This window comes from Muscardinus avellanarius (genome assembly GCF_963383645.1).
Source record: "Muscardinus avellanarius genome assembly, chromosome: 2".
Classification (NCBI taxonomy): Eukaryota; Metazoa; Chordata; class Mammalia; order Rodentia; family Gliridae; genus Muscardinus; species Muscardinus avellanarius.
The window spans coordinates 20,569,098-20,584,423 of record NC_137787.1 but is presented as its reverse complement, the minus strand read 5'-3'; the positions used below and the strand labels follow the sequence as shown (position 1 = coordinate 20,584,423).

Here is a 15,326-nt window from a genome sequence, read left to right as displayed (position 1 = left end):
GATAGTATTGGCAGGAGATCTGACAGAGAGGTCCTGAGGGGAGGCCCCTGCTTGTTGGTCACTGGTCACTGGTGTTCTGTGTCAAGAGACCTGGCAATAGTTGTCTTCCAGGGGGCATGGTGATGCATGCTTGTTATCCCAGTACTTGGGAGGCTGGGTAGGAGGATCTCAGTTCAAGGACAGGACAGCCTCAACTACTTCATGAGGCCTTTGCAACTTAGTGAGACCCTGTTTCAAAACAAAGAATAAAAATAGGGCCTGGGGTATAGCTCAGAGGCAGAATGCCTATGGATTGCATCCCCCGTACTAAAAAAAAAGAAAAGAAAAGAAAAGAAAAACAGTTGTCTTCCCTACAGTTCCTCTGTTTCCTTACTCTTCTCCCCAGAAAGGAATGCAAACATTTGGCCTGCGTGGCTAACTCCTTGGGGACACGGGGCATCGGTAGCCCTCCTTCTTGTACCTATGATAATAGCCATTGCTAAGTCTCTCCGTCCTGTTACCCAGATCCTGAAAGGCATCCCGGAGACCGCTTCTCACATCCTCCCCGCACTCCGGGTCCTGAGCAGTCTTCTGTCCAGCTGCAGTGACTCTGTCCACTTGTATTCCTTCTGCCGGGAGGCGGGGCTGCCTGGGCTGCTGCTCAGCCTCCTCAGGCACGGCCAGGGGAGCAGCAGCATCCAGCAGGTAAGCGGCAGGTCAGGAGCCTCCGACCAGCAGAAGGTCCTTTTCCTTTGGGCTGCCTTCTGTATTTGGCTCAACTGCCTTTTATTTTTTTCTAATCAGACCATCAATTGCAAACTCTAATGCCTTCTGGAGCCAGTAAGATAAGCAAGGTTTGTAACTCTGAGTAGTGGAGAATATGTTAACCTGGCGAGCACATGCCCACTCTAAATGGAGCATCCTGTTTGGGCTCCAGACCATTGTTGCTGTGTGGAAATTTAAGCCAGTGTTGCCAAATCTCCCAATTTTCCTAGAGGAGGTAGAAATCAAGATTTTTATACATACTTTCTTAATATTGAGAATACTGTGTTTTAAAATATTATATCCGAGACTTTATTGGCCTGATTTTACAGAGCAAAGTACTGACTTTCAGGGATTAACTCATATATGATCACTCACTGTAAACGGTCACAGAGACATGACGTGAAAGAGCTCGGATGAGGGCTTAGTAAAACACTAGAGCCAAACCTCTACGTCCCACATCGTCATGCTGCAGCTGATGTAAGAGACAGGGCAGCCATCACCCAGGAAGGACAGAGAGAGTTCCCAGGGTGTGGACTGAGGCAGCTGGGAAGCTACACTTTGCTGATGAACATTAATCTTGGGTGATTTTTGAGGAATTTTTTAAAATTGTGTTGTTTTACCCTCCAAATGCTGGGATTATAAGCTCATGCTTGTAATCACAGCATTCGGGAGGCAGAGACCAGAGAATCACGGTTTGTGGACAGCCTCAGCTACTTAGCGAGGCTCTTCGCAATTCAGTGAGACCCTGTATCAAAAATAAAAAGATGGCCAGGCGTGGTGGCGCACGCTTGTAATCCCAGCATTCGGGAGGCTGAGACCAGAGGATCACAGTTCGTTGACAGCCTCAGCTACTTAGTGAGGCCCTCTGCAACTTAGTGAGACCATGTTTCAAAATAAAGAATCAAAAAATAGGGGCAGGGGGTGTAGCTCGGAGGTCAAATGCCTCTGGGTTCCACCCCCAGACCCGCAATAAATAAATAAATAAGTAAGTAGTGTTTTTTTTTAAATAGGATCTCTTATATGAAAAAACTCTGCATAGTCCAAAGAAGACACGTTTCAAGCTGTTTGCAGCTCCTGGCAGGTGCTTTGTCACCTCTTGACCTTTTATCTGCCAGTACGTCTCTCCCTCCACCCTTTTGTTCGGTCGGCTTGGCTGGATCTCTGTCTGCCTTTTTCCAGCTTTTTCTCCTCTGTCTCCATCCCCCACATTGTGCTTACTCTCTCTCCTTCCCTGGCAGCAACCTTGGTATGGGACCTTCATACGGGATCTAATGGCCGTGATACAGGCCTACTTTGCCTGCACCTTCAATCTGGAGAGAAGCCAGACGGATGACAGGTGGGATAAGACACGCCTTTGCTCTGACAGCCAGTTTGGCTTCAGTTTCTGCCCCATTTCTTCCCTTCCTGACTGTTAAGAGGCCAAGTGAGAAGAAGCTGTGTTTATGACAGACCAGTCGATGGCACTCAGAGTTCAGCGGATCCTCTTAAGGATCTCCAGACACCACCCACTGCAGCCCAAGACGTTCATGCTCTAGGGGTCAGAAGTGTCATTGCCCTAAATGGAGGGTCAAGATGTGAAGATGGTGGAGCGGGGCCATGGAAGGGGTGTATGTGAAACTGTGAGTGTGAGTGTGAGTGTGTGTGTGTTTGGTGGGGAAGAAAGGAAGCAGCATTCTGTGTTCCTTTGAAGAGCTCCTCCTACCAGCCCAGAATTGCCCCGTTCATTACATGTAGGTTTTTAGTAGATGGATGATAATAAACCATGGCTTATTTTCTCCCAGCCTACAAGTTTTTCAGGAGGCTGCCAATCTGTTTCTGGACCTGTTGGGGAAAGTGCTAGCTCAGCCAGATGACTCTGAGCAGATACTGCGGAAGGACAGCCTTATGGTAATCTGTTCCCACTTCCAGATTTCTGTTTCTTCCATCCTTCTGTATTTCACCCATCTTTTTTTGTTTGTTTGTTTTGAAACAAGGTCTCGCCAAGTTGCTGAGGGTGGCCTTGAACCTGAGAACCTCCTGTCTCGGCCTCTCAAGTAGTGACATTACAAGGCACATGCCATTGAGCCCAGCTTCCATCCCCTTTCTTATATGACTCTAAAGAGCCAGATCAAGTCAACTCAAGCATTTGTTGAATTCCCATTATGTACCATATGCCACCTGCGTGAGAAAAAGTTTCTGCCTTCAAGGTACTAGGGATAGTCAAGTGGGAGGAATGAAAGCGCACTAGGATTTTGTATTGAATATAGATGCACCGAATAAGATACATGAACATTATTTGGAGGGTCATGGAAGAAATCTTAGAGGAAATCATCTCTTCTAGGATTGAACATACAACAAATGGATGAGACAAGAAAGTAAGGAGGACATTCCAGACGGAAAAAGCAACAGATCTGAAGACCCAGAGACATTAAACAATTTGGAGATATATATATACATATAAACATACATACATATATATATATGCCAAATTATATATATGCCAAATTATATATATATATATGTATATATATATATATTTTTTTTTTTTCCAGTACTGGGAATGGAACCCAGGGACATTCTACCTCCGAGCTATACCCCCAGTCCTATTTTTTTTTGGTGGTACTGGGGTTCCTGGAAGCCCATCTACCCCCGGGCTACACTCCCAGACCTATTTTTACATTTTTTAATTTTGGAAACAGGGTCTCCTAAGCCAGCGCGCGTGGCTGGCTTCGAACCTGCGCGATCCTCCTGTCTCTGCCTCCCAAGCTCAGAGATTACAAGCGTGCGCCACCACGCCCGGCCCCAGTCCTATTTTTTATACTTTATTTTGAAACAGGGTCTCACTGAGTTGCGAAGGGCCTCACTAAGTAGCTGAAGCTGTCCGCAAACCACGATTGTCTGTCTCAGCCTCCCAAATGCTGGGATTACAGGCATGCACCACCACACCCAGCAATTTGGCATCTTTCGGGGACCACAAATAGAAGTATTTATTCTTGAAAAGACTTGTAGATCCTCTCATAATTCCAAGCCTTGTTTATCCTGGAGACCAGTGAACCAGCTGGGCATGGTGGCACATATCTATAATCCAAGAACTTGGGAAGCTCAGGCAGGAGGATCACAGGTTTGAGGCCAGGGCCCTGTCTCAAAATAAAAAATAAAAAGGGCTGATGTGGTGGCGCACTCCTATAATTCCTCCTTTAGAGGCTAAGACAGGAGGATTGGACGTTTGGGGATAACCTCAGCAACATAGTGAGACTCTTAGAAAGACCCTGTTTACAAACAAACAAACAAACAAATGGCTGGGGTAAAGTGTCCTGAGTTCAATCAATCAACCAATCAATCTAAAAAGGCCTGGGAAGCCAGGCGTGGTGGCGCACACTTGTAATCCCCGCATTTGGGAGGCTGAGACAGGAGGATCGCACAGGTTCAAAGCCAGCCTCAGCTACTTAGTGAGACCCTGTTTCCAAATAAAGTATAAAATAGGTCTGGAAGTATAGCCCAGAGGTTCCACTCCCAGTACCACACACACACACACACACACACAAAAAAAAAAAAAAAATAAAATAAAAATTAAAAAGGGCTAGGGATGGAGTTCAGTGGTAGAATGCCCCTGGATTCAATTTCCAAAAGGAAAAACAAAACAAAAAAACTAGTGAAGTATGTGGATTCGTTGCGCTAGACCCTAGAGGTGAGGGCAGGAGAATGGAAGAATGAATGAGACAGTAGCTGAGTTCCAGTGAGCCCAGAGGAGATCATTAGAAAGGGAAACCTACAAGGAAGGAAGCGATTGTCTGGTCGCTATTCACATTTGTGATTGGAAACACAGGCCTGGCCTCCATTTCTACCTCCAGCCAGCTAGCAGTCTACTTAAGCTTTACTAGTCTGAGGTTCCGATGATTGCAGATACTTCAACCTTTCAAATCAGGAAGCTTGCCAGGCGTGGTGGCGCACGCTTGTAATCCCCGCGCTTGGGAGGCAGAGACAGGAAGATCGTGCAGGTTCGAAGCCAGCCGCACGTGCTGGCTTAGGAGACCCTGTTTCCAAATAAAAAAAAATGCAAAAATAGGTCTGGGAGTGTAGCCAGGAGGTAGAAGGGCTTCCAGGAACCCCAGTACCACCAAAAAAAAAAAAAAAAAAAAAAAAAAATCAGGAAGCTTTGCGTGCATAATCTAAGTTCCAGTTTACAGCAATACATTTAGTTTGCTTGTACTTCTCATGGCGTTGTGCAATAAATGGCATGGGGTGTTTGGAATAATTGCCCCTCCTGAAATTCTGAATCAGTAGGACTGGGTTGAGGGGGTCCCAGGAATACTTAGGAGTTCTTATACTTATGATCCACAGAGTACACTTTAAGAAAAATCACCCAGCCGGGTGTGGTGGCGCACACTTAGTAATCCCAGCACTTGGGAGGCTGAGACAGGAGGATCGCACGGGTTCGAAGCCAGCCTCAGCTACTTAGGCTCTCAGCAATTTAGTGAGACCCTGTTTCCAAATAAAGTATAAAATAGGTCTGGGAGTATAGCCTGGAGGTATAAAAGCCGCTGGGTTCTACCCCCAGACCACCAAAAATAAATAAATAAAAGATAAAATAAAATAGCCGGGTGTGGTGGTGCACACTTTTAATCCCAGCATTTGGAAGGCTGAAACAGGAGGATCACACAGGTTCGAAGCCAGCCTCAGCTACTGAGTGAGGCTCTCAGCAACTTAGTGAGACACTGTTTCCAAATAAAGTACAAAATAGATCTAGGAGTATAGCCTGGAGGTAGAAAACTCCCTGGGTTCCACCCTCAGTACCACCACCAATAAATAAATAAACAAACAAACTAACTAACTAACTAAAAAAATAAGACTGGGTGTGTAGCTCAGAGGTACAATGCCCCTGGGTTCCATCTTCAGTACCACAAAAAATTAAAATAAAATAAAATAAAATAAAAAAGGGCTTTGGTTGTAGCTTGGAGGTAGAATGTCCCTGGGCATCCACCACAAAAAAATAAATAAAAGGAAGAAAGAGAGGAAAAGAAAGAAAATAGAAGGCTTTCTCGAGGAGTAGCTTAGTAGTGGAGCATGTGCTTAGCATGCACAAAGCCCTGTATTTGATCCTCAGCACAGAAGCAAATAAGGAAAGGGAAAGGGAGGAAAGGAGAAAGGAGGAGGACTGATACTAGACCTGTTTACAAGCCAAACTGGTACCAACATTGCTGTCTTTGAAACAGACAGGCTACATTCTCTGCCTAAGGGATGCTTAACACTAGATAGCTGTCCCCTGGGGTTTATTCTCTTTCCCAGGTTCTCAGGGTATTTTTGGTTCTTAAATTAAACCCACTAAGTGTTATACCCCGATGCTACCTCTCCCCTTGTTTCCTTCAGTGCTTTGCTGTCCTGTGTGAAGCCATGGATGGGAACAGCCAGGCCATCTCCAAAGCCTTTTACTCCAGCCTGCTGACCACACAGCGTGCAGTATTGGATGGACTCCTTCATGGCTTGACAGTTCCACAGCCCCCTTTCCACAGCCCCCCAGGTGACTGGGTAGGGCGGGGCTCTTGGCTGCTTTTCATGAGGTGTGGCCCTGTTCTTCCTAATGATGTTACCTAGAGTGGTGCTGGCCTTGAGTCCGGGCTTGAAAAACAACTGAATCAGAAGAGCCAATGGGGACTCAGCAGGACAGCCGGCCCTCACTCTGCACTCTCTCCCTTTCTCCACAGGAGCCCCACAAGTGAGCCAGCCACTGCGGGAGCAAAGTGAGGATCTGCCCGGAGCCCTTTCCTCTGCCCTGGCAGCCATGTGCATTGCCCCCGTGGGATTGCCTGGCTGCTGGGAGGCCAAGGAGCAGGTCTGAGCTGCAGCTTCCGGCTCCTCCCTTCCGTGTTGCCAGAAGAGTTAGAAGGCTGACCCCACTTTCTCAGAGATAGAATAAACAAGCTCTATGTCTCTCCTTGCTCAGGACTTCCAGAAACAGATGCTCCCACCTGGGCTGGGGTCGCTGTACAGTATGATTTAGCCAGAATCCCAGATCCTGTGGCCAGCTGGTGAGGGAGCAGGCTCAGTGATCAGCTGCCTCGGGGTAGGGCGGCTGGTCCAGCCACCAGCAGTGCTCCTCGAGGGCTCAGGATGCACTTTTCCTGTTGCTCAGTAACACTTTCCTCTGTACCTGCCTACCCTGGAGCCAGACTGAGCCAGGACTTTGGCTTCAGCCTTGGCCATAAAGACCATGGGGTCTGAAGATTCTGGTGAACCTGAGACGAGGGACTAGCAAGGGATTAAAGGTCCTGCTCAAGCCAGGAGTGGTGGCGCACCCTTGTAATCCCAGCATTCGGGAGGCTGAGACTGGAGGACTGTGGTTCGTGAACAGCCTTAGCTACTTAGTGAGGCCCTCTGCAACTTAGACCCTGTTTCAAAATAAAGAATAAAAAGTGGGGGGTGGTTGTGCACGCTTATAATCCCCGTGCTTGGGAGGCGGAGACAGGATCGTGCAGGTTCGAAGCCAGCCGCACTGGCTTAAGAGACCCTGTTTCCAAATAAAATATAAAATAGGTCTGGGAGTGTAGCCTGGAGGTAGAAGGGTTCCATCCCCAGTACCACCAAAAAAAAAAAAAAAAAAAAAAGAGAAAAAGAGAGAGAGAAAGAAGAAGAAAAAAAGTATGGCAGGGTATTATAGCTCTGCTCAATTGGAGATAGGAGAGGACTAGAGTTAGAATAAGTGGAATAGGGCCAGGCATGATGGTGCACGCCTGTTGTTTTAGTGCTTGGTAGGCTGAGACAGGAGGATCACAAGATCAGGGTGGAGTGTAGCTCAGAGGTAGAACACCCCTGGGTTCAACCCCCAGCACCACACACATACATAAAGAACAGGTGGGATAGGACCGAGTCTTGGACTGTGTCTCCACAGGTCTCTTGGCATGTGGCGAGTCTGTTGGCTGAAGACGGCAGCCAGCTAAGGCCGTCCCTCATCGCTGGCTTGCAGCACCCTGTCCTGTGCCTGCACCTTCTCAAGGTACTCCCGATGCCTCAGGCTTTTCCCCTTTTTTGGTACTCGAGGTTGAAGCCAAGGGCTTTCTCTGAGCTATACCCCCAACCCTATTTTTTATTTTGAAATAAGGTATTGCTAAGTTGCTGAGTGACCTCACTAAGTTACTAAGACTGGCTGCAAATCTGAAATCCTGTCTCAGCCTCCAAGGTCCTGGGATTACAGGCCTGTGCCACCACATATGGCTTCAGATTTCTTTTTTTGTGTGTTTGTGTGATACTGGGGATTGAATCCAGGGACATTCTGCCTCTGCGCTATACCCCCAGCTTTTTAAAAAACCTTTATTTGGAAACAGGGTCTCAGTTGCAAATGGCCTCACAAAGTTGCTGAGGCTGGTTGCAAACCTGCAATCTTCCTGTCTCAGCCTCTCAAGTACTGGGATTATATGTGTGTACACCACACCCGGCTGTCAGATTTCTTTTTAACTCCCAGGAAAGAGAGACAGACAGACCCAGGGACAGAGTGAGACAGACAGAGACCCAGACTCTCTTGGAAGATTCTGTTCCTCCTTTAAATCTGTTCCACTGAGGTGACCTCGTGCTAGCCAGTCCTTGCCAGAACTGAGTATTTGTATTTCACTCTTAAGCAGGAAGCGAAAGTTCCCTTACAGCTCCAAGCATGGACTCCAGTTCTGTTGAGAGGCTCAGCTGAAAAGCAGCTTCTCAGCTGAGCCTTCCAGTCGAGAAGCCCAGGCTGCTCCACCCACTAATACCTCCCACCCCCAGGTTCTCTACTCCTGCTGCCACGTCAGCGAGCGCCTGTGCCACCTCATAGGGCGAGAGCCCTTGGCCTTGGAGTCCCTGCTGATGTTGGTCCAGGGCAAGGTAGGCCAGCAAAACAGGTGGGCATCTCATGGTGGCCCTACCCTCTCGCCCAGAGGGGGTTCTCATGGCTTAGGTTTCCTTCACAGGTAAAAGCAGTGGATTGGGAAGAGTCTGCTGAAGTCGCGCTCTACCTCCTCTCTCTCCTTGTCTTTCGGCTCCAAGATCTGCCTTCCGGGTGAGTATTAAGTCAAGTCTCTCCACTGGAGCCTTCTATGGACGTAGCTAGGTCTCACACAGAATGTGGGGACTGGCATTCATTAGCTTGAGTTTAGGAGGGACTTGGACAGAGAGACTGAAGGTTTCTTTACAAATAACAGATCTGGATTTCCATCAGCCTTGGGCTTTGGAGGTGAACATGCAGCCTAATTATGGAGCACAGTCCAAGGAAGAGGGAAGCCACTTATTAGCCTCTCTCTCTCTCCATATCTCTCTCTCTCTCTCCATCTCTCTCTCTCTCTCTCTCTCTCTCCTCCCTCCTCTCTTTCTTAGAAATGGGGGGTTGAACCCAGGGGCATTCTACCTCCAAGCTACATCCTTAGCCTATTTTAGTTTTAATTTTTTAGCAGGGTCTCACTAAGTTGCTAAGGCTGTTCTTGAACCTGTGATCCTCCTGTCTCAGCCTCCCAAGTGTTGAGATTACAGGTATGTGCCACCACACCTGCCTACCAGCCTCCTTTGACATAGTGTATCTCCCTATTTCAGATTGGAGAAGCTAGGCAGTGAGGTTGCTACTCTCTTTACCCACTCGCACGTCGTCTCTCTTGTGGTGAGTCTTGAACCTTTCCCCTCCCTCCCTTTCACCCTGTCACCCAGCTCTTCTGGGAGCAGGGCAGTCACTTTCCCATATGCAGCTATGTCTGGAGGCATTCCTCTGGACCAAGACACAGACATAAATCCTATCTGCCTGTCCTGAACACCGTTCAGGTTTGGACAGTCCTCCTCTTCTACCTCCCCCACAGAGTGCAGCAGCCTGTCTGTTGGGACAACTTGGTCAGCAAGGGGTGACCTTTGACCTCCAGCCCAGGGAATGGATCGCAGCAGCCGCACACGCCTTGTCTGCCCCTGCAGAGGTGAGGTCTCTGGAGAAGCCTCAGATATATTTTCTCTGAGTCAAACACTGTTACAGTATTCCAGGAACATACTGGGCATTAAACCCAGGGTTGCTCTCCCACTCAACCTTCTTTATTTAATTTTGAGAAAAGGTTTTGCTAAGTTTCCCAGGCTAGCCTTGAACTTGCGATCTTCCCGTCTCAGCTTCCTGAGTAGCCAGGATTACAGGCGGGCACCATTACATCTGTCTGTCTTTCAAATTTAATCCATCAGCTTGCTACTACCCCCAGGAGGCATTTTTAGGCACTCTCAACTGTGCTCCTAACCTCTGTTTATCAAGTATCTTCCTAACTATAATCGTTTCTGTGCCTGCTTGCTACCAGACTGCACATCTTTGGGACATACATGTTGAAGACTCCTAAGTCCAGAGGAACTCTGCCCACTCTCCTCGGCCAAGGAGAGCTTTTCCTCCTGCCTGGATGTGGGTCCACAGGCCTAAGAGGCCTCTCACCCCGCTCAGGGATCTGTATTCTTCTTGACTCTCTCCAACAGGTCCGGCTAACTCCGCCAGATAGCTGTGGCTTTTACGATGGCCTCCTCATCCTTCTGCTGCAGCTCCTCACACAGGTACACGTAATTCCTGGGATGGATGAGAAGAAAAACAGAGAGAAACTGGGCACTTTTTGGAGCCATTGGATAACAGAAAGGAAGAACCAACTCATTCTCACCTCACCTCTCTACTGTGCCTGCAATGGCCTTAGAATTGCCCTCCCTGCCCTCAGTAAGACCCTTGGAAGGAAACCATTCACTGCATCCCTGGGGATTCAGTGAAGAAAACAGCAAATTTTCTGCTTGGGCTCCCCCTATTTTTAAAATATTTAATTTTTTCCCTTTTATAGGCCTTTGAGCAACATGGCCTTGATACAAGTTCACCCCAATGGACATTCCCTGGTTTTCAGCACACACACGGGCTGAGAGCCAGGGAGCTGAGCTGTGATCAGAAAAGGAGAGTAAGCCGGGCATGGTGGCACACGCTTGTAATCCCAGTACTTGGGAGGCTGAGACAGGAGGATCGCAAGTTCTAGGACAGCCTCTGTAACTAGCGAGACTCAGTGACCTAGTGACACCCTGTTTTTAAATAAAAGTAAAATAGGGCTGGGGTGTACCTCGAAGGTAGAATGCCCCTGGGCTCAATCCCTACTACCACAAAAAAGGAAAACAAAAGAGGATATGGAAATAACAGTGGGGAAGACAGAGGGGTCATTTGGGGCTCCTTTTCCTTATATAGGTCAGAGACAGGAATGGAAAGAGGCATCTGTGCTCCTGGCTTCTGCCCCACCTACCCTCTTTCACCTGTCTCCAGCAGGGGAAGGCGAGCCTGATTAGGGATATGGCTAGCTCAGAAATGTGGACCATTCTGTGGCATCGCTTCTCTATGGCCCTGAGGCTATCTGAGGAGGTGGCTACACAGGAAGACGAGCTGTCTGTACCCAGTGTGCCCAGCCCAGAGCCAGACTGGACACTGATCTCACCCCAAGGTATCTTTCTCTTAGCATAGCCTCCTATAGGCCAGTATATGGGTACCCCTTTAAGGAGAGACTTCTGCTGCTGCTGCCTGGAGAGAGGACAGCGGAGTCTGCAGTGAAGCTGCTCGAGGATGGAGAGGGGACTGGATAGGTGGTGGGCCTCAAGCCACGAGGAAGCAGGGGTATCCGAGCCTGTTGCCTGCTTCACTAGGTCTCCGTTCCCTGTGTTTTTAGGCATGGCAGCCCTGCTGAGCCTGGCCATGGCCACCTTCACGCAGGAGCCCCAGTTATGCCTCAGCCACCTGTCTCAGCGTAGAAGTATTCTCATGTCCACCCTCAGGCACCTGCTTTCTCCCAGCTTCCTGCATCACTTGAGCCAGGCGTGAGTCTGAACTAGAGGAAGGAGAGTAGAGTATCCAGAGTTAGTGGGGTCGGGGAGGGAGAAAAGGGAGCAGAGCTGACAGCTTGAGTTATGAGGCCAGAAATGGAATAAGAATTAGGCCGGAAGCCGGGCGTGGTGGTGCACGCTTGTAATCCCAGTACTTGGGAGGCTGAGACAGGAGGATCACGGGTTTGCGGCCAGCTTCAGCTACTTAGGCCCTCTGAAACTTAGGGAGATGCTGGTTCAAGATAAAGAATAAAAAAATAGGACTGGGGATGTAGCTCAGAGGTAGATAGAATACTCCTTGGTTCAATTTCCAGGACCACAAAGAATAAAAAAAGAGAGAGAGAGAGCGAATTAGGCTGGAAACCTAAGGAGTTGATGATATTGGGGAAGAGAAACTTGGGAAGGGAGTTTGAGGAGTGGGAGGAAAGCATCAGAGTGTAGGTGGGCAAGACCGCGTCTCCTTTCTGCACTCTCCTCTGCAGTCCTCACGGGTCCGAGTTTCTCCCGGTCGTGGCGCTCTCTGTCTGCCAGCTCCTCTGCTTCCCCTTTGCCCTGGACGTGGACGCTGACCTCCTCATAGGTATCTTGGCTGACCTCAGGGACTCAGAAGTTGCAGCCAACCTGTTGCAGGTACTTGGGAAGCTACGAGGCATGGAGGTGGGAGAGGAAGATGGCCAGTCTCGGGGTTTCTGATGCACTTCCCTGTAGCTCCAGGGCTCTCCCAGGCCCTGTTAGACCTCAGCTTTGGAGTGGAGATGGCACCCAGGCCTGAACGGAGGCAGGGAGCAGAGCTAGGCCAGTGTCTCCCTGTCGCCATCAGTCTCTCATTGGGGAGATAATCAGAGTCCAGACCCCGGAGCCTCAGCTCCTTGGCCAGGAGTTCCTTCCCTGGCAGTTCTTGGCATTAAGCAAGGGTCTCCGGAGGCAGAGCCTGAGCCCATGCGGAGCAGGGGGGATACTTGAAAAGAAGCTGCTCTCTTGGGCTCTTAGGTAGTGTCTTAGGTAGCGTGCCGTGGACAGGCCTTCCAGCTCCCTGGCATTTCTCCCCTAAGCTTGGCTTTCCTCTCCCAGCCCAGAGCCCCTTCTTACCAGGACTCCCTCCCTTACTCCGTTCACCTGTGCCCACCCCCACCCTCCCAGGTCTGCTGCCACCATCTCCCGTTGTCACATGTCGAGCTGCCCATCAGCCTCCTCACACGCCTGTCCCTCACCGACCCCACCTCTCTCAACCAGTTTGTGAACACAGTGGCTGCCTTCCCTAAAACCATCATCTCGTTCCTCTCCGTTGTTCTTCTGAGTGACCTGCCACTGCTGACCTCTGACCTCCTGTCTCTGCTGGGCCACACAGCCCGGGTACTGTCTCCCAGCCACTTGTCCTTTATCCAAGAGCTCCTGGCTGGTTCAGATGAATCCTATCGGCCCCTGCGCAGCCTCCTGGGCCATCCTGAGAACTCTGTGCGGGCCCGAACTTACGGACTCCTGGGGCACTTGCTTCAACACAACATGGCTCTCCGTGGGGCGCTCCAGAGCCAGGCTGGCCTGCTCAACCTTCTGCTGCTGGGGCTTGGAGACAAAGACCCTGCGGTGAGGCGCAGTGCCAGCTTTGCTGTGGGCAATGCAGCCTACCAGGCTGGGCCCCTGGGACCTGCCCTGGCAGCCGCAGTACCCAGTATGACCCAGCTGCTGGAAGACCCTCAGGCCGGGATCCGGCGCAATGCCGCATCAGCTCTGGGCAACTTGGGGCCTGAGGGGTTGGGGAAGGAACTGTTACAGTGCCAAGTACCTCAGAGGCTCCTGGAGATGGCATGTGGAGACCCTCAACCAAATGTGAAGGAGGCCGCGCTCATTGCCCTCCGGAGCCTCCGGCAGGAGCCCGGCATTCACCAGGTACACCCCAGGGGACACTTCAAAACATTTCTCTGAAATAATCCCTTAAGGAATTGGGACATCCAGAAATCTAAGCTGTGTTGTTCCCTGGGCGCAGGAACGCCAGGACAGTGTGTTAGAGATGAGTTTCCACTTACCATCTCTTACCCTTGAAAAGAGAAAGGAGCTAGACGCGACCTCCCCTGAGCTAGAATGTACCTGAGATCTCAGGGACCACAGCTTATCCCTTCCTCAGGCTGGGTGGAGGGAGATGAGGGAAGACCAGAAGGCGTCGGAGCCATGAAGTTGCCACTATCTTTTTAACACCATGCTAAGCATTCGACCTTTATTATGTAGTTTATGCCATTAGTATCTTTATTTTTCAAGTGAAGAAACGGAAGCACAAATAATTTAGTATATTTTCTAAGTTACTAAGCTAGCAAGTAGGATTGAGCTTTTGAACTCAGGAGTTTGTGTCCAGAACCCATACTCTTTTTGTGTGTGTGTGTGTGTGTGTGTGTGGTACTGGGGATGGAAAACCATCTACCTCAGGGCTACACTCCCAGACCTATTTTTTAAATATTTTTATTTGGAAACAGGGTCTCTTAAGCCAGCGTGGCTGGCTTCGAACCTGTGCGATCCTCCTATCTCCGCCTCCCAAGCGCGGGGATGACAAGCGTGCGCCACCACGCCCGGCAGAACCTGTACTCTTAACCACTGCTTGATTCTGCCTCTTCTGCTTAGTGTTCAGCATATAGGGAGCCCATGGGAATCGTGCTTCTGCACATGATAACAAATTATCATGGCTCCGTGTGAGCGCAGTGGCTGATTCACGCAGAGCAAAACTTTGACAGGCTAGTGGTGATGTTACAGGAGCTTCTGGTAGTCCATGTAGGGAAAGAATACACGGGCTTCTTGGCTGCGAGTGAGGGATCAGGTTTGGGCCTGATGGGCTGGATCCAGGGCTGGGAATCAGACCTGGTGACTTAGTCACTGCAACACTCACTGCCTCTGCCTGGGCACAAGCGGGTCCCTGGGGGCTTTGGTTTTATGGTCTGCAGCCAGAGAGACTGAAAGTAAACCCTAGTCCTGATGATTCCTGTCTCCAGGGTTTCTCTTCTCCCTTCCGGTCTGTTCCAAGTCAAAGCACATCTCCTTTCTCTTCCTTTGGAGTGGGCCCTGCTGGGCTAGATGCACGTCCTCCGCATGTGCCCCGTTTCCAAGCCTCATGTCCTGTTCTGTCATCTGCTTCCTCTCCCGCAGGTGTTGGTGTCCCTGGGTGCCAGTGAGAAATTAGCCTTGCTCTCTCTGGGAAATCAGTTGTTGCCGCATAGCAGCCCCAGGCCTCCCTCCTCCAGACACTGCAGGAAACTCATCCACCTGCTGAGGCCAACCCATAGCACGTGATCCACACTCCTGGGGTCCAGCCTCCAGCCTCACTGTCCTACCGTTGCCAAGTCTTCCTTACTCTCCTACACAAGCCACCAACTCAACCAAGCTAATGACTGCAAAAGAGTGATAAGCTGCCAATGCACCTGAGCGCAAGAAACCAGAAGACATTTATGTATAAAGCTCCTTCCTTCCCCAGATTCAGAATGATTTCAACCAGTAAACTTTATTGCTGTTGGTGCCAGAGAAGATTTCTTCCTTCTCTAGGTCCAAGGGTCTTTTCTCCAATAATGTGCCTTTAATCCCAGGAACATGTCTCCTGGACCATAGGGAAATACCACCGCCTGGCATCTCTCCCGCTCTGGAGCGCCTACAGTTTCCCTGGTGGTTTTGCTTTACAGGCATCGTCCTCTGTCTCCACTCTAGGCTATGAGGACCAGCTCCTATGCCATCAACTCCTGTTGCTGAGGGGTTCCCAGACCTTAAGCCCGCATCTCCTGTGCGTGGGAGATGGGATTATATCCTTTTTTTTTTTT

At 49.8% G+C, this 15,326-nt stretch overlaps 1 protein-coding gene across 5 annotated transcripts in view; it reads left to right on the top strand.

The window, feature by feature from the left end:
• STK36 (serine/threonine kinase 36) overlaps positions 1-14,808 on the top strand; it is a gene marked incomplete at both ends in the record, with an annotated part of 30,045 nt that extends 15,237 nt beyond the window's left edge. Inside the window, 16 exons of one of the 5 annotated variants that reach the window (XM_080689266.1) lie at positions 505-684; positions 1,983-2,080; positions 2,526-2,631; positions 6,091-6,241; positions 6,426-6,553; positions 7,610-7,714; positions 8,473-8,571; positions 8,658-8,746; positions 9,274-9,337; positions 9,531-9,641; positions 10,174-10,248; positions 10,985-11,159; positions 11,382-11,529; positions 12,018-12,165; positions 12,676-13,422; positions 14,665-14,808. In XM_080689266.1, coding sequence (XP_080545392.1) covers positions 505-684; positions 1,983-2,080; positions 2,526-2,631; positions 6,091-6,241; positions 6,426-6,553; positions 7,610-7,714; positions 8,473-8,571; positions 8,658-8,746; positions 9,274-9,337; positions 9,531-9,641; positions 10,174-10,248; positions 10,985-11,159; positions 11,382-11,529; positions 12,018-12,165; positions 12,676-13,422; positions 14,665-14,808 — 2,568 coding nt within the window. Of the gene's footprint in view, positions 1-504; positions 685-1,982; positions 2,081-2,525; positions 2,632-6,090; positions 6,242-6,425; positions 6,554-7,609; positions 7,715-8,472; positions 8,572-8,657; positions 8,747-9,273; positions 9,338-9,530; positions 9,642-10,173; positions 10,255-10,984; positions 11,160-11,381; positions 11,530-12,017; positions 12,166-12,675; positions 13,423-14,664 lie in introns of all 5 variants that reach the window. The other 4 variants (XM_080689269.1, XM_080689268.1, XM_080689267.1 and 1 more) reach the window with 4 other exon arrangements.
• Positions 14,809-15,326: the final 518 nt, after the last annotated feature.